The sequence below is a fragment of the Macaca mulatta genome, chromosome X (genome assembly GCF_049350105.2).
Source record: "Macaca mulatta isolate MMU2019108-1 chromosome X, T2T-MMU8v2.0, whole genome shotgun sequence".
NCBI lineage: Eukaryota > Metazoa > Chordata > Mammalia > Primates > Cercopithecidae > Macaca > Macaca mulatta.
Genome location: NC_133426.1, coordinates 54,137,699 through 54,162,746, shown reverse-complemented (window position 1 = coordinate 54,162,746; position 25,048 = coordinate 54,137,699). Strand labels below are relative to the sequence as shown.

General features: G+C 39.3%; 1 protein-coding gene across 5 annotated transcripts in view; it reads left to right on the top strand.

The window, feature by feature from the left end:
* The window catches only part of WNK3 (WNK lysine deficient protein kinase 3), a 169,938-nt gene that overhangs the window by 32,980 nt on the left and 111,910 nt on the right, over positions 1-25,048 (top strand). For all 5 annotated transcript variants that reach the window (XM_077989069.1, XM_001089789.4, XM_077989071.1 and 2 more), the window contains 4 exons: positions 13,296-13,468; positions 15,273-15,493; positions 16,513-16,670; positions 22,713-22,801. In XM_077989069.1, coding sequence (XP_077845195.1) covers positions 13,296-13,468; positions 15,273-15,493; positions 16,513-16,670; positions 22,713-22,801 — 641 coding nt within the window. The remainder of the gene's footprint in view (positions 1-13,295; positions 13,469-15,272; positions 15,494-16,512; positions 16,671-22,712; positions 22,802-25,048) is intronic.

Below are 25,048 nucleotides of genomic sequence, written 5' to 3'. Positions count from 1 at the left end.
CCCTATTACATTTGATTGTGAAATTAGAATTAGATATGAAAACAGTTGAATTTCCAATAAAGGAAAAAGTAATTTAAAAAATAGATGCTAGAATTTCTGTTCCTGAATATAGTTGTTTACAGTATTCGCGCTGGGACACTTAATTTTGCTCCCAAAATATTTTTATGACCCTCTTGGAAATGTTTCTGGATTCCCTTTTAGCCGTGTAACAAAGTACTTCATTACATTACAGGCACATGCCAAATAGTCTGATTCAGTTTGATTTCCCACTCTCTTCATCAGATCCAGCCCTAAAAGTAGAATTCACTCATGGACAAAGCGTGATTACATTGAAGGGAGGAGGGATAGAGCTTGCTTAAATATACGTGTTCTCATCTCTGTTTAAAAACTAGTCATGGACTTTATTAAATACAAACCAAAGGCAAATGCTTTTACAAAATGACAAAGGGTGGGAGTAGCAGGAGATAGCCTTTGTCTGGGAAATAGCATTAATTTCCCCGGTTAGTTGAGTGAGTTTGTTTTGAGCTAATTATTTGCTTGATAGATTTAAAAAATTGATACAAGTGGTAAGCTGAAAATAGCCCCCCAAAAATGTCCATGTCCTAATTCCTGGAACCTGTGAATATGTCATCTTACATTACAAAAAGAACTTTGAAGATGAGATTAACTTAAAGATCTGGGGATTGGAAGACTACCCTGGATTATCTGGGTAGACCCAGTGTAATCACAAGGGTCCTTATAAGAGGGAGGCAGAATGGCCATAGTCAGAGGAGGAGATATGACGATGGAAGCAGAGGCTGGAGTGATGCAGTTGCTGACAATGACCCAACGAATGTGGACAGTCTCCTGAAGCTGGAAAAGGTAAGGAAACATTCTTCTCTAGAGCCTTCAGAAGGAATGCAGCCCTCCTGATACCTTGATTTTAGTCTAGAGAGACTCAATTTGGATTTCTTGATCCCTACAACTAGCGGATAATACATTTCTGTTTTAAGCCACTATGTTTGTTGTAGTTTGTTACAGTAGCAATAGGAAATGAATACAATAGACTGTAGCTGCCATTTGTTCATTCATTCAACAAATAAATAGTACCTGCAATGTGCCAGACACATGCCAAATGCTAGGTACATAATGGGGATAAAAAGCAGACACAGGCCTCATTTTCACAAAGCTTACAGTAGAAAGAGTTTATAGTTATAAGAAGGCTTAGAAATTGTAGTTAGTGAAATGATGAAAGGGCTGTTTAATATAAGTTTGTTTAAAGGAAATGGTAGGGTTGAGAGTAGGGGGCAACAGGGATATCACTCCTTTATTACATAGTTTTCTTTTTTAAAAACTTTTTATTTCGATATATTTTCTACTCACAGAAGAGTTGCAAAAAGAGTATAGAAAGTTCCTGTATACCCATCACCCAGACTCCCTTTATGTTAATATCTTGTATTTTTATTTTTGGTAGAGATGGGGTCTTGCTGTGCTGAACAGGCTGATCTCTAACTCCTGGCCTCAAGCAGTCCTCCTGCCTCGGCCTTCCAAAGTGCTGGGATTACAGGTGTGAGCCACCTTGCTTGGCCCTTAGTTGTTTTTTAGATTGCCCTTTAATTTGACTTTGTCTTATGTTTTCTCATGATTAGATTTAGACTATGCATTTTTGGCAGGAATACCACAGAAGTGATGCACCATCCTCGGTGCATCATAACTGGGGGTACATGGTGTTGTTTTGTATTACTGGTGATAATAATCTTGATCACTTGATTAAGGTGATATCTGCCAGGCTTTCTCTACTATAAGTTACTCTTTTTCCTGTTGTATATTAGTAAATATCTTGGGGGTAGATCTTTGAGACTATGCAAATATACTGTTTTCTTTTAAACTTTTGCCCGCTGATTTTAGCATCCATTGGTGTATCTTGCATGTCATCATTATAACTGTAGTGTTCTAATGATTTTTTTCCTCACATTCCTTCTGCATTTATTAATTGGCATTACCTGTTAGTTTTATGTGATTTCTCCCCAGTATACCTGTTAAGTTTTTGGAAACCCAACAATAGGAGAATTTATGGTTGAGATATTTGATATAGTTAGTAATAGCAGCTATCATATATTTTCCATTTATCAAAAGTAACATTAATGGAACATTTATACTGGTACTTAATTTGAATATTTTATTTAATCCTTAGAATAGGTATATGAGATAAGGATTATTAGTTTTCAGATGGTGGAACTGAAATTTAGATATATTAAGCAATTTTTCCAATGGAGCAGAGTCAGGATTTATATTCCATCAATGATATATGTGTGTGTGTGTGTGTGTGTGTGTATTATGTGTATATATATAAAACATTTGCATAGATGATTGAATAATTTCCTACTCACTAGTTACTTGGGCAGATCATTCTTTTATGTCTTTAACCATTTTAGAACAAATGATTTCTCAAATGGATCCTGTTTAAAATAAGATTCTTAACTTTGAACTGCTGAAACTCAAGGGATGTCCGTTAATGGTGTCATTGAAGGGCACCTGAGGAATAGTTTCATGATTAGATTGTTATGGTTCAGTATCTGGCCTTCACCTTTTGTCAGTGTCCAGAGGTTGGGAAGACTGACTTATGTTCACTCCAGCTCCTAAATCTAGGACACAAGTTTATTATTTTAAAATGAGAAATATAGTTGTTAGGTAAAATGTTCTATGTAGTCTTTAGGCTAGATACATGGGGAGCTAAATTATAATCAGAAGCTGGCTTGGTGCTTATAGAGTCGGAACAAAGGATCTAGATGTTCCTGTATGTCCTCCTGCTAAGGCAAGAGCCTGACCAAATGAACCAAATGCTCACATTCTGATTGGACGAGGACATCTTTGATCAGCAGTTCTGGAAGATAAGTGAACCTGGTTCTGTGCATGGTTTATTGCCTTTTGATTTATTACGTTGACTACCATTTGTGAGCAATTTTCTTTTTTCTTTTTGTTTTTTGTTGAGATGGAGTCTTGCTCTGTCACTCAGGCTGGAGTGCAATGGCGTGATTTCGGCTCACTGCAACCTCTGCCTCCCAGGTCAAGCAAATCTCCTGCCTCAGCCTCCCGAGTAGCTGGGATTATAGGCATGTGCCGCCATGCCCAGCTAATTTTTGTGTTTTTAGTAGAGATGGGATTTTGCCATGTTGGCCAGGCTGGTCTCGAACTCCTGACCTCAGATGATCCACCTGCTTCAGCCTCCCAAAGCGTTGGGATTACAAGTGTGAGCCACCGTACCCAGCCAAGCACTTTTCTTTAGGTATTAATACCATTGCTATCTCAAAGTTTTAGTATGGTAATATTGCCAGATTATGACTATTATACCGTGATTTCTTAATTGATACGTTGATGTCACCATTTACAAATTATCATTATCCTCAGTGTCTGTTTATTTCTTAGCATGAGTTCTGGGGTACTACACCATCTCTCCATGGAAAGTGGTTTGTGAATGAGATATCTGCACTCATTGCTATGACTGCCATTTCTGAGAGGCAGAGTAGTGAACTAGAAAGTGCTTCGGATTCAGAATTCAACGTACGGGGTTCCAGTGTTGCCTGTGCCAGTTAGTTACCTTGGGTAAGCCAGATAGCTTAACTGGAGTCTTAATTTTTTACTTTTCTTTTAAAGAAAAATATGATAAATACTTTGGATGTACCAAAAAGAATAAAGAGTAACGTAATGGAAACTGTGTACCTACTGCCCAGTTTAAGAAATAAAACATTGACTGGGCACGGTGGCTCACGCCTGTAATCCCAGCACTGTGGGAGGCCGAGGTGGGTGGATCACGTGAGGTCAGGCATTAGAGACCAGCCTGGCCAACATGGCGAACCTCCTGCTCTACGAAAAATACAAAAATTAGCGGGGCATGGTGGCGCGTTCCTGTAATCCCAGCTACTCAGAAGGCTGAGGCAGGAGAATTGCTTGAACCCAAGAGGTAGAGGTTGCAGGGAGCCCAGATCATGCCATTGCACTCCAGCCTGGGCCACAAAGCAAGACTCCATCTCAAAAAAAAAAAAAAAAAGAAAGAAAGAAAAGAAAAGAAAACATTGATGATTAGAGAGAATACTTGGAAAGAATGTAACACATTTTAGTGTTCAATAAATGGTAGTGTTAAAATACTGAGCAACCTCATGTTTATCAAGAATGTTCGAGCTGAGGCAGGAGAATAGCTTGAGGATAGGAATTCAAGACCAGCCTGGTCAACATAGCAAGACCTCATCTCCACAAAAAGAAAAAAAAAAAAAGCTGAGCATAGGCATAGTGGCATGTCCCAGTAGTGTCTTGGGTATTTGGAGAGTGAGGCAAGAGGATCATGTGAACCCAGGAGTTCAGGGCTGCAGTGAACTATGATCGTGCCACTGCACTCCAGCCTGGGCAACACAGAGTGAGACCCTGTCTCTCTGAAAAGAAAAAAATAATTCATTGATAGAGTGCTTTATAAGCTAAGCATCATTTTGAAGCCTTTGTAATATTCATCCTTACTTGATTAGGTTATTTTGTAGTATAGATTTTGTATCATTGTTAATAATTTCTCCTTTCACATTTGCAGAAACAGATCCATGTAGCCTCTGACTTGGTTCTGTAGAGCATTGTTGGTGTTTGCATTAAGAGACATAGCTGATAAGGACATAGTTTACTTTTTGGAAATGAAATGCTTCTTATCTTGAATAAATATATATGCAGGTTGGTCATACTGGTATTGTGCCATGTCTCAGGAAAGGTATTGTGTACATTTTTAGCATTCCATATGTTATAATAGATTGAATGTTTAGTTAGCATTTATAAAAGGATAATATTTCTTTTTAAAGTAGTCTGTGAGTAGTTGAAATCTATTTGATAAATTTGTATTTGACTCCTATTTACCAGCCATGTAAATGAACATTTATAACACTGATATTTGATATAAAATTGATATTTGATGCTTTCTTCTTGGTGTCCTTACCTTGAGACAGCAAGATTTAGGGATCATTTTCATAGACTAGAATTTTCCCGGCATTTGACTATGTCACCTTCATTAGCTAGTGCTGTTCTCTAGTTTGTCTTTTGTGGCTCATCATTCCTTTCTTGTGTAAGAATTCTTATTGATGATGTGTGAAAGTTTCTCTACCAAAGTGGTTGTCATTAATACAACAATGCACGTAGGGGTATGTGTGTTTAAAGGATGTTACTGTGGTAGCTGAAAGCTCTAAGTATTTCTCTCTGGATTTTGGTGCTACTTTAACAGGTTTACTTTCCCCTTGCTAAATCTGAAGTGGAGTTTTGAAGATCGTGGCTCTACATTTTTAGTAGATTTCACCTCCAGCAGTATATCTGGGAAAACAGTTGTAATTTTGTAAAGTTGTTTATTCCTAATGCTGACTACTTTCAATCTGTAGAATCAAAGGATGAAGTAGGGTAGTTTAGTCTGGCACATGAAAGACTTGGCATTCTGCTAACTTAATCAGAAGGCATCAAAGTGTATTCATTATTCTGGCCAGGTACGGTGACTCATGCCTATAATCCTAGCACTTTGGGAGGCTAAGGCAGGTGGATCACTTGAGGTCAGGAGTTTGAGACCAACCTGGGCAACATGGCGAAATCCCATCTCTACAAAAAATACAAAAATCAGCTGGGTGTGGTGGCACGTGCTTGTAGTCCCAGCTACTCGGTAGGCTGAGGTGGGAGGATCGCTTGAACCTGGGAGGTGGAAGTTGCAGTGAGCTGAGATCGCGCCACTGCACTCCAGCCTAGGTGACAGAGTGACACCCTGTCTCAGAAAAGAATTACTCTTTATACTTCAGAGTAGATCTGCTGTCTATCGTGAGTAGAGGACTTGTAGCCAATTATAGGGGCATTTAAGACGTATTAGTCATGTTGGGCCGGGGGCAGTGACTCACACCTGTAATCCCAGCACTTTGGGAGGCCGAGGTGGGCAGATCACCTGAGGTCAGGAGTTCAAAACCAGCCTGGCCACCATGGCAAAACCCCGTCTCTACTAAAAATACAAAAATTAGTCAGGTGTGATGGCGAGCACCTGTAATCCCAGCTACTGTGGGAGGCTGAGGCACAAGAATTGCTTGAACCAGGGAAGCGGAGGTTGCAGTGAGCCGAGATCGCACCACTCACTCCTGCCTGGATGACAGAGCAAGACTCCATCTCAAAAAAAAAAGAAAAGACTTATTAGTCAGGTCAGATAGTAAAACATAAAGACTCTACTTGTTTCCTTGCTTTTGTTCTCTGAGTTCCTTATTTTTTTTTTTTCAAGACAAGGTCTTGCTGTCTTGCCCAGGCTGGAGTGCAGTGGCGTGACCATAGTTCACTGCAGCCTCAAATGCCTGGGCTCAAGTGATCCTCCTGCCTCAACCTCCCAAGTAGCTAGGACTACAGGTGCGTGCCTCCATGCCCGGCTATTTTGTAGAGATGGGGTCTTGTTTTGTTGCCCAAGCTGGTCTTGAACTCCTTCCTAGCCTCCCTAAGTGCTAGACTTACAGATGAGAACCACTGTGCTCAGCTGACTTCCTTAACTTTCTAAAAATAGTTTTTATTGTGGCAAAATGTCTATATATATAACATAAGAGTTACCATCTTAATCTTTTTTTGTTTGTTTGTTTGTTTGAGACAGAGTCTCACTCTGTTGTCCAGGCTGGAGTGAAGTGGCATGATATCAGCTAACTGCAACCCCTGCCTCCTGGGTTCAAGCAATTCTCATGCCTCAGCCTCCCGAGTTGCTGGGATCACAGGCACGTGCCACCACATCCGACTAATTTTTGTATTTTTGGTAGAGAATGGGGTTTCACCATGTTGGTCAGGCTGGTCTTGAACTCCTGGTCTCAAGTTATCCACCCGCCTTGGCCTCCAAAGTGCTGGGAATACAGGCGTGAGCCACTGTGCCCAGCCATCTTAACCATTTTTAAGTGTGCAATTTTTCAGTGGCATTAAGTATATTTACATCATTGTACATAGCAGTGTCCATCTCCAGTATTTTATCATTCCTAATAGAAACTCTGTACTCATTAAACAATTTAACTTCCCATTTCCCATTCTGCCTAGCTCCTGTTAACTACTATTCTACTTTTTGTCTCTATGAATTTGCCTATTGTAGGTACCTCATATAAGTGGAATCAAGCAATGTTTGTCTTTCCTGTCTCGTTTATTTCACTTACCATAACGTTTTCAAGATTCATCCATGTTGGCCGGGTGCGGTGGCTCACGCCTGTAATCCCAGCACTTTGGGAAGCCGAGGTGGGCGGATCACAAGGTCAAGAGTTCGAGACCAGCCTGGCCAACATGGTGAAACCCTGTCTCTACTAAGAATACAAAAATTAGCTAGGCATGGTGACATGTGCCTGTAATCTTAGCTACTCAGGAGGCTGAGGCAGGAGAATTGCTTGAACCAGGCAGGCAGAGGTTGCAGTGAGCTGAGATTGTGCCTCTGCACTCAAGACTGGGTGACAGATTAAGACTCCGTCTCGGGGGGAAAAAAAAAAGATTCAGCCATGTTTTGTAGCATGTATCAGAATTTCCTTTCTCTTTAAGGCTAAACAGTATTCCATTGTATGTATATACCATATACCATATTTTGTTTATTCATGTGTTGGTGGGCATTTGAGTTGTTTCTGCGTTTTGGCTGTTGTGAATAATGCTGCTATGAACATGGTTCTACAAATGTCTGTTTGTGTCTCTGCTTTCAATTCTTTTGGGCATATACCTAGAATACCTAAAAGTAGAATTGCTGCAGCGTATGGTAATTCTATGTTTAATATGGTGAGGAACCATCATGTTGCTTTCCACAATGACTATACCATTTTACATTCCCCAGCAATGTGCAAGGTTTCTCCATATCCTTGCCAACACTTCTTAATTATTTATATATTTATTTACTTAGATAGTAGCCATCCTAATGGGTGTGAAGTGGTATTTTACTGTGGTTTTGATTTGCATTACCCTGACAACTAATGATATTGAGCATCTTTTCTCAAAGTTGTAGAGATTATAAGTCCTAGATCAAGTTCTAGCTTGGTGGGTTTTTGGTGAGGGCTCTTTTCCTGGCTTGGTGAGGAGAGTTGGCAGTGAGCTTTCTCTTGACTCCTTGTCTTTTTTTTTTTTTTTTTTTTGAAATGGAGTCTCGCTCTATTGCCCAGGCTGGAGTGTGGTGGCGTAATCTCAGCTCACTGCAACCTCCGCCTCCTGGGTTCAAGCGATTCTCCTGCCTCAGCCTCCAGAGTAGCTGGGATTACAGGTGCCCGCCACCACGCCTGGCTACTTTATATTTTTAGTAGAGGCGGGATTTCACCATGTTGGACAGGCTGGTGAGCTCCTGACCTCAGGTGATCCACCCACCTCGGCCTTCCAAAGTGCTGGGATTACGGGCATGAGCCACCGGCCCCGCCTCTGTTGTCTCTTTTTATAAGAATACTAATCCTATTGGATCAAGGACCCACCCTTATGAGGCCCTGTCACCAAATACAGTCACATAGGGGGTTGGGGTTTTAACTTACAAATTTTGACAGAGGAGAGAGGACACAAACATTCCACCTATAATACAGGGGAAGATCTGCTGATCTCTTTGTATAGTTATGCCCCCTCAAAAGTGTGAGCAGAGCTAAAAGACTAGTGGGCTGACCAGTCTTTTAGTCTTGAGGGTCTAGAGGGTAGACGGGGTCATTTATCATCTACACAGTAGGAGAGAGAGTTAGCTTTTGCATTCTAGGAAAATAAGGAGCAAACACACTTCCTCGATGTCTAACAAGATGTTAGTTGTTACAGAGCAGCCCTCAGGGGAGAGACTGCTATAGCTCCATCACTCATGGGACTACATAAGGTATCCCAGGGCCCCTCTGAGTAAATCAAGGACTCAGAAGAGGAGGATTGAATATGAGGGGAAAAGAATCACTTTTCTGATTGAATTAGTAGTCTCGATAATCAAAAAGTAGTAGTATCTAAAAGTAGATATCTAGGTAAAATCTGGTAGATAACTAGACTAACCAAGAAAAAAGAATCTTACATGCACCTTTCTTCTTATCTTCAATGCTAGAAGCTAAAAGATGGTAGACCATTAAGGGGAAAAGGCTACATCATCCAAGAATCTCTAATCAGCTAAGATATCATCTCCCAGGGTGAAAAAGATATTCATGGACCATAGTGCAGAAAACTATGTAATAGTTAAAAAGATGAAGCTAGATCTGTGAAAATAACATATGTTGACATTGAATGAATGGAATATTTGATGAAAGTGCTAAGTAAAGACTCTACAGCTAGAACAGAAGTCTGTGAGGGGGAGGGGCAATCATATAGGAGTAGACAGTGTAGGGGTGATTAAATTTTTTTTTTTTTTTTTTTTTTGAGACAAGGTCTTCCTCTGTTGCCCAGGCAGGAGTGCAGTAGCAGAATCTTGACTCACTGCAACCTCCACCTCCCAGGCTCAAGTGATCCTCCCACCTCAGCCTCCCAAGTAGCTAGGACTACAGCTATTGGGATGTGCCACCATGCTCGACTAATTTTTTTTATTTTTAGTAGAGACGAGGTTTTGCCATGTTGCCCAGGATGATTTCGAACTCCTGAGCTTGAACAATTCACCTGCCTCAGCCTCCCAAAGTACTGAGATTACAGGCATAAGCCATCATGCCTGACCAGTGATTAAGTCTTCTACATGTATTGTCTATGTGGTATGATAGAAAGGGGGGGAAGTATTAGTATTTTAGATTATTTTTGGTGAGTGGGGGCTAGGTGAAGTAGGGAGAACGAGTAGATGAGTTACTTAATTTCTTATAACAGATAAATATGTTTGATATAGAGTGGAAAGGGAGGCTATCCACTAGTAAAAAAGGAAAAATATTATGTACCTCTTTGTTTTTTGAGATAGAGTCTCACTTCGTCACTCAGGTTAGAGTGCAGTGTGGTGCAAACATGGCTCACTATAGTCTTGACCTCCCGGGTTCAAGCGATCCTCCAGCCTCAGCCCCCTAAGTAGCTGGGACTACAGACATACACCACAATGCCTGGCTAATTTTTGTATTTTTTGTAGAGACAGGGTTTCGTCATGTTGCTCAGGCTGCTCTTAAACTCCTGAGCCTAAGCACTGCACCCACTTTGACCTCCCAAAGTGTTGGGATTACAAATGTGAGCCACTGTGCCTGGCCTGATACATCTCTTAGTTAATAATAGAAAACAATAAAGTAAAATAAATAAATAACATAAAATAAGATTGAAGGAGTAAAATTAAGTATAGTATTTGGTAAAATTAAGTATAGTATGTGGACATGTTGCATTTGCTTATTAAGAAACTCAGACTGTCAGGTGGAGTTAAAAGACAAAACTCACATGTGTTGTTTACTAAAATAATACTTAAAGCAGTGATAAAGAAAAGGTAAAGATATAAACAAGCAAAGAGAAAGCAAGAGTGGCAATGTTTTTTGTTTTGTTTTGTTTGTTTTTGTTTTTTTTGAGACAGAGTCTCACTCTGTCTCCCAGGCTGGAGTGCAGTGGCATGGTCTTGGCTCACTGCAACCTCTGCCTCTTGGGCTCAAGCGATTCTTATGTCTCAGCCTCCCGGGTAGCTGGGATTACACACACGTGCCACCACACCCGCCTAATTTTTTGTGTTTTTAGTAGAGATGTGGTTTCGCCATGTCAGCAAGGCTGGTCTCGAGCTCCTGACCTCAGGTGATCTGCCTGCCTCGGCCTCCCAAAGTGTTGGGATTACAGGCGTGAGCCACCACACCTGTCCCCAAAGTGGCAATGTTAATGTACATCAGAAAAGGAGAAAAACAAGGTTGAAACATTAGACAGGATATTATGAAATTATATACTTTATAGTTTAAGAAATTGTATGAAAAACTTGTAGACACCAAAAATATTTTGGCTGAATAACCTCTAATAGCATTTTCAAAAAAGACAAACATGTATTTGTAGTGGGAAATTTCATGTGCATTTCTTTCAGAATAGGAGACATCTAGTACACAAAAAGTGAGTAAATACAGAGGAGTTGTGCTGGGCGCCGTGGCTCAGGCCTGTAATCCCAGCACTTTGGGAGGCCGAGGCGGGTGGATCACCTGAGGTCGGGAGTTCAAGATCAGCCTGACCAACATGGAGAAACCCCGTCTCTACTAAAAATACAAAATTAGCCAGACTGGTGGCGCATGCCTGTAATCCCAGCTACTCGGGAGGCTGAGGCAGGAGAATAGCTTGGACCTGGGAGACAGAGGTTGTCGTGAGCCAAGATTGCGCCATTGCACTTCAGCCTGGGCAACAAGAGCGGAACTCCATCTCAAAAAAATAAAAAAATAAAAAAATACAGAGGAGTTGAATAATATAATCCACAATCCACAAACTTTATTCGATGGATGTATAGAACTTTATATCTTTCAAACAGGAAATATACATTGTTATATGTGGCCCCCAGAAAACCTTAAGTTAAAGAAGAGAGATTTTGTACTTGCATTACTCAATAAGATTGGAAATAAATAATGAAATAAATAACCAAAAGATTCTTAACTAGAGAGCAGAAATCACATTCCTAGATAAATTTTGAATCACAGAGAAAATCAAAACTGAGATTATAAACTAGAAAGCAATAAAAAAGAGAAGACATTACAACAAAACCTGTGGGTCACTGCAAAAGTTATACCTGTTAGAAAATTTATAGCCTAAAATATCTTCATTATTATTGAATAATAACTAAAGGAATTTAGTACTCATGCTATGAAGTTAGGAAAATAACATTAAAAGAAAGGAAGAGGGAATTCAGAAAAACTGAAATTAATTTAAAATTTACGTACATAAAAATAGGATAACTATATTTTATTATTTTGGGCTTTCTGAAAAATGATTAAGGAAACTGGTGAAGAAAATAGGGGAGAAATAACACAAGGAAAGGAATGAGAAGGCCAGGTGTGATAGCTCATGCCTGTAATCCCAGCACTTTGGGAGGCCGATGCAGGGGGATCACTTCAGGTCCAAGAGTTCAAGACCAGACTGGTCAACATGGTGAAACCCCATCTCTACTAAAAATACAAAAATTAGCCGGGCCTGGTGGTGGACACCTGTAATCCCAGCTACTCAAGAGGCTGAGGCAGGAGAATCACTTGATCCTGGGAAGCAGAGGTTGCAGTAAGCTGAGATCGCACCACTGCATTCCAGCCTGGGTGACAGAGTGAGACTTTGTCTAGAAAAAAAGGAATGAGAAATAAAACATAGCATGCTATGAAAAAGAATAAAACAAATTAGAAGATGATGTCATGTACAACTTTGATAACAAAATTTTTCCAACATTTTATTTTTGTAATACAATTTTTTTGAGACAGGGGCTTACTCCGTCACCAAGGTTGGAGTGCAGTGGCATGATCTTGGCCCACTGCAACCTCTGCCTCCCAGGTTCAAACAATCCTCCCACCTTACCCTCTCAAGTAGTTGGGGACTACAAACATGCACCACCACACCCATCTGTTTATTATTATTATTATTATTTTGTAGAGACGGGGATCTCACTGTGTTAGCCAGGCTGGTTATCCCACCTTGGCCTCCCAAAGTGCTAGGGTTATAGGTGTGAACCACCGTGCCCAGCCCATGCCTTCCTTTTCTAACTTTTTATGGCCACATTTTTATTGAAGTTCTTTGAGTGATATGGTCAGAGACAGTGTACGGGGTGGTGTACTGTCTGTCCCTGTTGTCTAGAAATGTAGGATTTTTTCCCTTTTAAACTTGATGGATAGCTTGTCTGGGATCAGAATTTTAGGGCCATAGTTCTCCCTCAGAATTCTGTAAAATTGCTCCTTTGACTTCTAGCAGTTAATGTAGCAGATCAGAGGTCCAATGCCTATTTGAATGTCTTTCACTGGTTCATAACCTAATATTTCTCTATGGAAACCTAGAGCACTTTTATTTTGGCAATTCAGAAATTTAATTAGATTAAATGTCTAGATGTTTAACATTTTGGTTGTTCCTGTTCTGACATTACAGATGTTTTAGATATGGAAACTCAGGGATTTCTTAGGGAAACTTTCCTGTCTGCTTTATTGCTTTTTCTCAATGCATTTTGAGATACTATTTTTCAAGATACTGATTTATTACCCAGGTGGGTTTATAATGTACTTATGAAATATAACAGTAGCTGCATTGCCATGTTGGAGGAGTCAAAGTAACTAATAAAGGATATCTGTGATGATACAAGTCTTGAGAAAAGCATTGACAGGCAAAAATAAATAAATATACACATACATGCATAAATGCAATAAAGCATTCAGTTGAGTGGTATTAGAAATGTGCATGAGAATTTTCATGACTTTATTTTGGAACTTGTTATTCCTTTTCAGGACCGAAAGTTAACCAAAGCTGAGCAGCAAAGATTCAAGGAAGAAGCAGAGATGCTGAAGGGTCTCCAGCACCCCAATATAGTTCGATTTTATGATTCCTGGGAATCTATATTAAAAGGAAAGAAATGTATTGTATTAGTGACTGAACTAATGACATCTGGAACCTTAAAGACGTAAGTTGACCCTGATAGTGCCAATGTAGTTTTATTTGGAAATAATTTTTAGGAGTCATAACACTTTTTATAAAATAAAACTACTCAAAGAATTTTTAGAATCTGGCCAGGCGCAGTGGCTATACCTGTAATCCCAGCACTTTGGGAGACTGAGGAGGGTGGATCTCAAGACTAGCCTGGGCAACATGGTGAAACCTTGTCTCTACCAAAAAAATAAAAAAATTAGCCAGATGTGGCAGCACACACCTGTAGTCCCAGCTACTCAGGAGGCTGAGGTTGGAGGATGGCTTGAGCCTGGGAGGTGGAGGTTGCAGTGAGCCATGATTGTGCCACTGTATTCCAGCCTGGTTGACAAAACCAGATCCTGTCTCAAAAAAAAAAGAGAATTTGTAGATTCAAATCTAGTGACTGTTTTAAGTTAGGTTAAAAAATTGAGATGTTAATGAAGTTTGTTAAAACATACAGTACTGAGAAGTTAATATTTGTGGGATATTATAGAATTTTAGAATTAAAAATCATTGTAGAGAATATTATTTTATTTTATTTTATTTTATTATTTCTTGGGACAGGGTCTCATTCTGTCACCCAGACTGGAGTGGTGCAGTGGCATGATCATGGCTAACTGCAGCTTCGACCTCCTTGGGCTCAAGTGACCCTCCCATCTCAGCCTCCTGAGTAGCTGGAACCACAAGCATGCGGCAACTTGCCTGGCTAATTTTTAAAAATAATTTTTGTAGAGATGGAATTTCGCCATGTTGGCCAGGGTGGTCTCGAATTCCTGGGCTAAAGCAATCTGCCTACCTCAGCCTCCCAAAGTGCTAGGGTTATAGGTGAGGCATCATGCCAGGCCATAATTTTATTTTGTAGAAGATAGTGGAAGGTTGAAAGGGCTTCGTCAAGTTCAAATATCTAGTGAGCGATACTATTATGGTATTATAGTATTATAGTATATTATTATAGTATTATAATATATAGTATAATATGTAGTATTGTATAGTATAATATTATAGTATTATAGACTATTATGGTCTTTTATTTCTAACCATAATTATTCATTTGGTGAATAATGACTTGTAAATATTAAATGTGGTTTAATCACTTGCAAGTATTAAATATGGTGTAAACTTTTTGTTTCCTAACATTTGTGTATATACTAAAATTTTACATAGTTTAACCCTCTAGTGACTTTATATAAGCAGTTATTAGGTAGTAGAGAAGGACTTTCTTTTTAAAATTGTGCTGCCATTCTACAAAAGGCCACTGTGGAATGATTCTTAGTTTGAAGTAAAAATGCTACACTTGGCTAGGCGTGGTGGCTGATGCCTGTAATCCTAGCACTTTGGGAGGCCGAGACAGGCAGATCACCTGAGGTGAGGAGTTCAAGACCAGCCTGGCCCACATGGTGAAACCCTGTCTATGCTAAAATACAAAAATGAGCTCAGCATGGTGGTGCACGCCTGTAGTCCCAGTTACTTGGGAGGCTGAGGCATGAGAATCACATGAACCTGGGGGGCGGAGGCTGCAGTGCGCTGAGATTGCACCACTGCCCTCCAGCCTGGGAGACAGAGTGAGACTTCATCTTAAAAAAAAAAAAAAAGGCTATGCTTGGTAGGATGTCTTATCTAAGAATGAAGTATTAGATTTAAAAAACCTTTTTTTTTTTTGCCATAACAGACAATAGAAAACAACTCAGTGATGGGAATCATAGTGCATAAGTTGTTTGCTTATGTAACTTACCTTAATAGTGTTCATATAATAAGCTGGATATGTTTGTTTACACATGGTCTTTTGTTTCTTTGTATAGGTACTTAAAACGATTTAAAGTCATGAAACCAAAGGTCTTAAGGAGCTGGTGCAGGCAAATTTTAAAGGGGTTGCAGTTCTTGCACACTAGGACTCCTCCTATTATTCACCGGGATCTGAAGTGTGACAATATTTTCATCACGGGACCCACTGGATCTGTGAAGATTGGTGATCTAGGATTAGCCACCTTAATGCGCACCTCATTTGCTAAGAGTGTCATTGGTGATTAATGTTTTAAAGTTTACTGGTTGGGTAAAGAGAGATTTTTCAATTGTATAGGTCTAGAAAAGGGATCAGCCAGCTATGGCCAGTGGGGTGAATGTGGCTCACTGCCTGTTTTTGTAAATCAAATTTTATTAGAACACAGCCACACTCACTCATTTACAGATTGTCTAGGGCTGCTTTTGCACCTATAAGTGACAGAGTTGAGTAGTTGTGTGACAGAGACCATACAAACTGCAAAGCCTAAACAGTTTACTATCTGGCCCTTAACAGAAAAGTTTGCCAACACTGGGCTTAGACTGAATTTGCTTTGAAATACCTATTATATATTGGCTTATTTCAGAGACATCCTAATGTATTTTTTGTGGGATTATATTTATATTTAGGATTATTGAAAGGTTCTAAGGACGTAAGTAAGAGAATTTACTGAGTTAATTCAGAAAAATTTAAGTAAAAAGGATAGAAATAAAAACATTTTATTAATCATTACCTAATCTTGAGCATTACAAATTATACTCTATCAGTATGGAAAATTAAATACATTATTTCAGTGCTTTATGTAGATATAGCAAATATTCAACAAATTGTATACTTAAAAATTTGCGGCCAGACACGGCGGCTCACGCCTGTAATCCCAGCACTTTGGGAGCCTGAGGCGGGTGGATAACGAGGTCAGGAGTTCGAGACCAGCCTGGCCAACATGGTGAAACCCCGTCTCTACTAAAAATACAAAAATTAGCCAGGCGTGGTGGCAGGCGCTTGCAATCCCAGCTACCTGGGAGGCTAAGGCAGGAGAATTGCTTGAACCCAGGAGGCAAAGGTTGCAGTGAGCTGAGATCGCACCACTGTACTCCAGCCTGGGCAACAGAGCAAGACTCCATCTCAAAAAAAAAAAGAAAAGAAATTTGCTTTGGGGGAGTAGAAATTAACACAGATAATCCTTATGGGAAAGGGGATGTGATCTTGGTGGATACTTTTTTCTCTTTCATAAAAAATGTGGTGGTGGTGTTATTTTGTAGGAACTCCTGAGTTTATGGCTCCAGAGATGTATGAAGAACACTATGATGAATCTGTAGATGTTTATGCTTTTGGAATGTGTATGCTGGAAATGGCCACGTCGGAGTATCCTTATTCTGAGTGTCAGAATGCAGCTCAAATATACCGGAAAGTAACTAGTGTAGGTATAACTTTTTTCTTTTTACTTTATCTGTTGCCACATTTCATGTTGAAATTAGTTAAGTTTGACTTACTCAAAACTAATTTTGGTTTAGCTCTAGGTAACAGTATTAAAATTAACAATTGTAATGCAACAAGCCTTAGATTTATACCATATGACTATGCTTCATTGGAGTCATATAAAATGCTTTGTATTAGTGTCTTTGGGAAAACGTACAGGTATATCATTTATATATATTTGTTCATAAGGAATTTTTAGTTATCTGTTAGATGGATCTTATTTTTCAAAGCTGAATAATAGAAACTGACTACATAGTTTCTTCTAGGTCTAAAAGCCCTTTTATGAAAGGGCATTCAAAATATAGTTCAATAGATACAGTATTTGAGTCCTGCTATGAGTAAATTTTTGTGTTAGAAATTGTAAGGAATGCAAAGATGAGTAAGAAGTGTTTGCTACCCTCAAAGAGCTTACATTTTAAATAAGGGAATAATATAAATTCACAAATGACTATAAAATAAGAGGATGAGAGTATAGTAAGGGACATAAGGAAGGTAGAAGCAAAGTGTTATGCTTATTCAAAAGAGGACTACTTCATATCCAGTTGGGCAGCTCAAGACGGGCTGTGAAAGATTGTTTTAGGTAGCTTAACATTAGTAGGTACCAGTTTTTAAAATTCTTTTAAAATTAATATCTTTTTTTTTTTTTTGAGACACAGTCTGTCACCAGGCTGGAGTGCAGTGGCAGGATCTCGGCTCACTGCAACCTCCACCTCCCCGGTTCAAGCAATTCTCCTGCCTCAGCCTCCCAAGTAGCTGGGACTACAGGCGTGCACCACCATGCCCAGCTAATTTTGTGTTTTTAGTTGAGACAGGGTTTCACCATGTTGGCCAGCATAGTCTTTATCTCTTGACCTTGTGATCCACTACCCACCTCAGCCTCCCAAAGTGCTGGGATTACAGGTGTGAGCCACTGCGCCCAGCCAAAATTAATATCATTTTTAGTTGACAAATTGTTATTGTACACATTTAAGGGGTACCATGTGATGTTTTGAGATACACAGACACACACACACAAATGTGGAATGATTAAATCAGGCTAATTAACATATCTGTCACCCCACTTATTATTTTATGTGGTAAGACATTTGAAATTTACTAAGTTATTTTGAAATTTACAGTATATTGTTATTATTATCAACTGTAGTTACCCTGCTGTACAGTAGATCTCAAAACTTACTCCTCCTAACTGCAACTTACACCTTTTGACCGATAGCTCCCCATTTCCTCCCCCACAACTCCCAGTCTCTGGTAACCATCATTCTACTCTTCTATGAGTTCATCTTTTTTAGGTTCCATGTGCAAATTAGATCATGTTGTATTTGTCTTTCTGTGCTGCTTTATTTCACTTAACATAATGTCTTCTAGGTTCATCCACATTGTCACAAATGATAGAATTTTCTTCTTTTTTAAGGCTGAATCGTATTCCATTGTGTATATATACCATATTTTCTTTATTCATTCACTGATGAACATTTAGGTCATCCATATCTTGGCTATTGTGTATAGTGATGCAATGAACATAGGCGTGCATGTATCTGTTTGACATACTAATTTCAATTCCTTTGGGTATCTACCAAGAAGTAGAATTGCTATGGTGGTTCTATTTTTAGTTTTCTTGAGGAAATTCCATACCATTTTCCATAACAGCTGTACCATTTATATTCCCATCAACAACGTACAAGCGTTCCTTTTTCTCTGCATCCTCGCCAACACTTATCTTTCATCTTTTTGATAATAGTCATTCTAACAGATGTGAGGAGATACTGTTTTTTAATGCATGCGGTTTACCACATACTTTATTTATTTTTTGAGACCGAATCTCACCCTGTCACCTAGGCTGGAGTGCAATGGCACGATCTTGGCTCACTGCATCCTCCATCTCCTGGGTTCAAGTGATTCTCCTGCCTCAGCCTCCCAAGTAGCTGGGATTACAGGCACGCACCACCACGCCTGGCTAATTTTTTGTATCTTTAGTAGAGACAGTGTTTCACCATGTTGACCAGGATGGTCTTGAACTCCTGACCTCGTGATCCGCCTACCTTGGCCTCCAAAGTTCTGGGATCACAGGCGTGAGCCACTGCACCTGGCCACCACATACTTTAGTCTTTATCCCCTACGAGATAGGTGCAATCCTCAGTTTACAGATGATGAAACTGAGAATCAGAGGTTGTACCTTGCCCAACTTCCCGCAGCTACTGATAATGGTGGGTTTTGACCCCAAGTCTGTCTGACTCTAGAAGTTTGTGTAAGGAGACAATAAGAAATAAGGCTACAATCCAGAATGTGGGACATTCTATAGGACAAATGACCTAGTTTCTCCAACAAATACATTTTATAAAAGAAACAGGAAGGGAGGCTTTTATAGAATACAAGAGACTTAATTAAGAGTAGTGGTGAGCTGGTAAATGTTTAACACCTGATTCTCTGAAGAAAGAAAGAATGCTGACTTCTAGTATTTGCTGATTTTTGTGGTATAAGTACTCCCACCATGGCTGATTTCAAGTTACCAGTGTGACCTCACTGAATGAAGAGTTGGGAAGAGATGCACTGTTGCACTCATTGTATGTTTATTTCTACCATGCAGATAGAGTAACTAAATAACCGCAAACGCATAAATAATAGTAAACTGTAGTAAAATAGTTAGGGAGTGATGTTTTCAGTTTTTATTACTTTGGCTTTTTTTTGCTTTCTTTTTTTTTTTTTTAAAGACAGGGTCTCACTCTGTCACCCAGGCTGAAGTGCAGTGGCATGATCACAGCTCACTGCAGCCTCAACCTCCCAGGCTCAAGTGATCTTCCCACCTCAGCCTCCAGAGTAGCTGGGACTACAGGCACGTGCCACCAAACTCGGCTAATTTTTTTTTTTTTTTTTTTTGTAGAGACAAGATCTTGCTGTATTGCGCAGTCTGGTCTTGAATTCCTGGGCTCAAACAGTCCTCCTGCCTCAGCTTCCCAAAATGCTAGGATTATAGGCATGAGCCACTGCACCCAGCCCAATTCAATATATTTCAGTCTTCTAGAATGGCTAGAAGCAAGGAGCAATCAGTAGATACATATGTGTATGTATGTGTATATATGTATATATATGAACATATATACCTATATATTAATCTGTATTGTTTTTATCCTTAAGCAATAATAAAATACTGAGAGCACGTACCTCAAGCTAATTATCAGGTTCTAGGAATTCAATAACAAATAAATGAAGTCCAGACAATTCAAAATGTTTTCATAATAAACATATTATAAAAAGCCAACATATTGGCTTTCTGAATCTGCTTATTTTATATTCTATTATCTTTTATTTAAGCATTTTAGATTTAAAAAATAACCCAAGTAAGATCATTGGAGTCATTTAATAGAAAATTCCAAATTAAGCTGGAAGCAGAAAGATACAATGGAAAGAATAATTGTTATGGAATGAGGCAATCTAACATATACTTCTACGCCTGTCATGCTACCTCAAAGGACACAGAATCAGAAAGCCCAATATTACATGGTAGATAAATCTGATGAAATTAGGAGTTAATTTAGTTCCTAAAATGTAGAAGCTTAAGACAGATGGAAATCTGAATTGTGATATGGCATTTTTAATGACTTTAATATAAAATAATAAAGTCACTATTCAAAAAATAGATGTATTAAAACAGCAACTCAAAGTACAATAAAAAATTAAAAATAAAAATAAATTTTAAAAAATAAATAAATTTTAAAAATTAAAAAAAATTGACCTGTTATTCTACCTATGGAAAAAGCCCTCTTTGACCTTCCCACTGGTATATTCATTTCTCAGCTCTGGGTAAATTATTGCCTTTCTCTGCTCCTACGTAAAAACAGTTCAGGAGCTGTAACTTAGAAAATCTTAACACAAAATTCTTTTCTATTTATGGCCTTCCAAAATATGGGCCAAAACTAAAAACACATTCTAGCCTTATCTCTTTTTCTGAGCTCTTATAGAAATTTTCAAACATACTTGAAAGTAGAATAGCATAATGAAGCCCCGTGTAACCATCACCAGTTTCAACAACAAACATTTTGTCAACCTTGTTTCAGCTATCTGCCCCCATACATATTGTATCCTGGAATATTTTAAAGCAAATCTCAGGCATCATGTCATTTCACCCATGAATTTTCCAGTTTACATCTCTAACAGATAAGAACCTTTAAAAAAAAAAAAAAAAATCATGTAGCTCAGGCATGGTGGCTCATGCCTGTAATCCTAGTACTTTGGGAGCCCCAGGTGGGCAGATTGCTTGAGCCCAGTAGTTCAAGACCAGTCTGGGCAACATGGTGAAACCCCATCTCTACACAAAAATACAAAAAAAAAAAAAAATAGCTGGGTGTGGTGGTGTGTACCTGTGGTCCCAGCTACTAAGGTGGCTGAGGTGAGAGGATTGCCTGAGCCCAGGAAGTCAAGGCTATAGTGAGCCGAGATCGTGCCACTATACTCAAGCCTGGGTGACAGCAAACTCTGTCTCCAAAAAAAAAAAATCATGTAATCGTACCCCCTAAAATACTCATGAATAATTCCTTAATATCAAATATCTGAAACCCAGTCCATACTCAAATTTTCAAAATTGTCTAAATGATGCCTTTTTACAGTTGGTTTGTTCAAATCAGGATCCAAACAAGGTCCATAGGGTAGGATGTGCATGAGCTGGCTCATACCAGCTCACAAATGCTATTACGTTTTCAGAAATTCTGCAATCCAATTGTTAAACATAGCCATTGAAAATAAAACTAAATTATAAAAATTTGCAATTAGATTACATTAAAAGCCAAGGTAGGCTGGGCACAGTGGCCCACACCTGTAATCCCAGTACCTTGGGAGGCCGAGGTGGGCGGATCACCTGAGGTCAGGAGTTTGAGACCAGCCTGGCCAGCATGGCAAAACCACATCTTTATTAAAAAAAAAAAAACTAGCCAGGTATGGAGGTGCATGCCTGTAATCCCAGCTACTTGGGAGGCTGAAACATGAGAATCGCTTGAACCCAGGAGGCAGTGGTTGCAGTGAGCTGAGATCGTACCACTGCACTCTAGCCTGGGTGACAGAGTGAGACTCTGTCTCAAAAACAAAACAAAATATATGTCTCAAAAACAAAACAAACAAACAATTATATATATATATATATAGACAGAGAGAGAATTGGAATGTAGAGAAGCCTTTATTTTGAATTTTCAAAAGTTTTTAAAACTAGCATTAATTATTTTCTGATTTCAAAAAAATACTTGTTTATGGCTGGGCGCGGTGGCTTACGCCTGTAATCCCAGCACTTTGGGAGGCTGAGGCAGGCGGATTGCCTGAGATCGGGAGTTCAAGACCAGTCAGGCCAACATGGTGAAACCCCATCTCTACTAAAAATACAGAAAAATTAGCCGGGCGTGGTTGTGTGCGCCTATAATCCCAGCTACTCAGGAGGCTGAGACAGGGGAATTGCTTGAACCAGGGAGGTGGGAAGTTGCAGTGAGCCAAGATCGCGCTGCTGCACTCCATCCTGGGTGACACAGTGAGACTCCATCTCAAAAAAATAATAATAATAAACTTGTTTATTATATTTTGTTAATTGGGATTATACTATATGTAGATTTTGGGATCCTATTTTTCCCTACTTAATAGTACATTATGATAATTTCCATGTCATTAATTATTCTGAGAACATTTTTAATTTCTGTATATTGTCATATATACCTGCAGGTCTAGATTTGAAAAACATGGTATATATATAACATAATATGTGTAACTTTGCCTCTGTTGTCAGAGGTTTAGATTATTTACAGTTTTTTACTGTTATTTGTAGACAACATCCTTGCCAAAAGGTTATTAAACTTATGTTCTCTCTATATATATATACATATATATTTACAAATACTTCATTTAAAATTTGACTATGGTTTAGTGATAAAAATAATGTTTAATAAATGTCATGTTGACTTGGGCTTTCAGTTGCATCATTTGTTACTAGAAACCATTTTTTTTCTCCTAGGGCATAAAACCAGCCAGCTTCAATAAAGTCACTGATCCTGAAGTCAAAGAAATCATTGAAGGATGTATTCGTCAAAACAAATCTGAAAGGTGGGTGCAATTGTAGCAAAATGACATAACTAAAAGATGCATTTTTCTCTTATCTTGCATTGGGTCGTTTTCTGACCTTTCAGTCATGCTGAGTTTGACTTTTGAGTAGAAGCCAAACCATACTCTAGATTGAATTGTGTCAGTGCATGTTGTTTACCATTTTAGACTTGGATATCATGTGCTGAATTTTTCTTGAACTGACGTTTGGGTTGTGTTTGTGTGTGTGTGTGCCTTTGACAAGCTTTCATCACCTTCAGCCATCAGCTTAACAGTCAGTAGGCCCCCACGGGTTAATTTGCTTCTAACAGTTGAGAGTGGACAAAGTTTTAAAAATTTGATTCTATATCCTTAGTGTCACGGTAATGATAAAGCTAATATGGATAGAAGAAATATGTATTCAAGAAATTGTATTCCACATTTATTTGTGTCACAATTTGCCTTATAGACAACTCCCATTACTCTTAGCTTTTGCCTCCCTTTAGGTTTTATTTCTTATTTTATTTTTAATTTATTATTATTATTATTATTTTGAGACGGAGTATCACTCTGTTACCCAGGCTGAAGTGTAGTGGTACGATCTTGACCCACTGCAACCTCTGCCTCCCGGGTTCTAGCGATTCTCCTGCCTCAGCCTCCTGAGTAGCTGGGATTGCAGGCTCATGCCATCACACCTGGCTAATTTTTGTATTTTTAGTAGAGACGGGGTTTTACCGTGTTGGCCAGGCTGGTCTCCAACTCCTGGCCTCAAGTGATCCACCCGTCTCAGCCTCCCAAAGTGCTGTCATTACAGGTGTGAACCACTGCGTCCGGCCTGCCACCCTTTAGTTTCAGCTTTGGACAGTTGCTGACTTTAAATTGGTAGGTTTGTCTTTTGATTTTTACTTCGTTATTGATGATTATTAGTAAAGGTGATATATCCTTAGTAGAAATTTTCATGGGATTATTGGCCATTTGTATATCTTTGCAGAAATATCTATTCAACTCTTTTGCCCATTTTTAATTGGCTTGTTTGGTTTTTTGTTGTTGAGATAAGAGCTTAGTCATGCTTTTAAACATGAGGCTAAAAACACTATAGAAGTAGCTATTTTAGTTCGGATTCTGATTATTGTTTGTACAGCCTTTAAATATGTTCTATTACCAAAGAGCATTGGAGTATTGAAAAGGATTTATAGCATATTAGTATATTGGAAAAAGCAGAGGCTTCATCATCAGACTTAAAGTCAAATCTGTACTCACACTTAGCCTGTGTGACCTTGAGCCAAGTTAGTAATTACATAAAACAAGTATTATTTTGATGACTAAAAGGATAATAGGCTGAGGGTGGTGGCTTACCCCTGTAATCCTAGTGCTTTGGGAGGCTGAGGCAGGAGGATCACTTGAGGCCAGGAGTTCAAGAACAGCCTGGGAAGCAAAATGAGACCCTTGTCTCTACAAAATATTAAAATGAAAAAATTAGCCAGGCATAGTGGCACACGCCTGTAGTCCCAGCCCCTGGGGAGGCTGAAGTGGGAGGATTGCTTGAGCCCAGGAGTTGGGGGCTACAATGAACTATGATTGTACTCTAGCCTGGATGACAGAGTAAGACCCTGTCTTAAAAACAAACAGGCTGGGTGCGGTGGCTCACACCTGTAATACCAGCACTTTGGGAGGCTGAGGCGGACAGATCACTTGAGGTCAGGAGTTTGAGACCAGCCTGGCCAACATGATGAAACCCCAGCTCTACAAGAAATACAAAAATTAGCTGGGTGTGGTGGTGGGTGCCTATAATCCCAGCTACTCTGGGGGCTGAGGCAGGAGAATTGCTTGAACCTGGGAGGTGGAGGTTGCAGTGAGCCGAGATCTTGCGACTGCACTCCAGCCTGGGCAACAGAGTGAGACGCCATCCCAAAACAAGCAAGCAAACAAGCAAACTAATAAACCAAAATAATGTTACTGTAAATAATAAAAATTTTACAGTAAAAATTCACTATAAAACAGTAAAAATTTTTATTGGGAGGCAGAGGCTTTACTTGGTTGTGCCTCCTTAAACACGTTTCACTTTAGTCTTAGGGACGGGCACAGTGGCTCACGCCTGAGGCTGAGGCGGGCGGATCACAAAATCAAGAGATTGAGACCATCCTGGCCAACATGGTGAAACCACGTTTCTACTAAAAAATACAAAAATTAGCTGGGCGTGGTGGCACACATCTGTAGTCCCAGCTACTTGGGAGGCTGAGGCAGGAAAATCGCTTGAACCCGGGAAGTAGA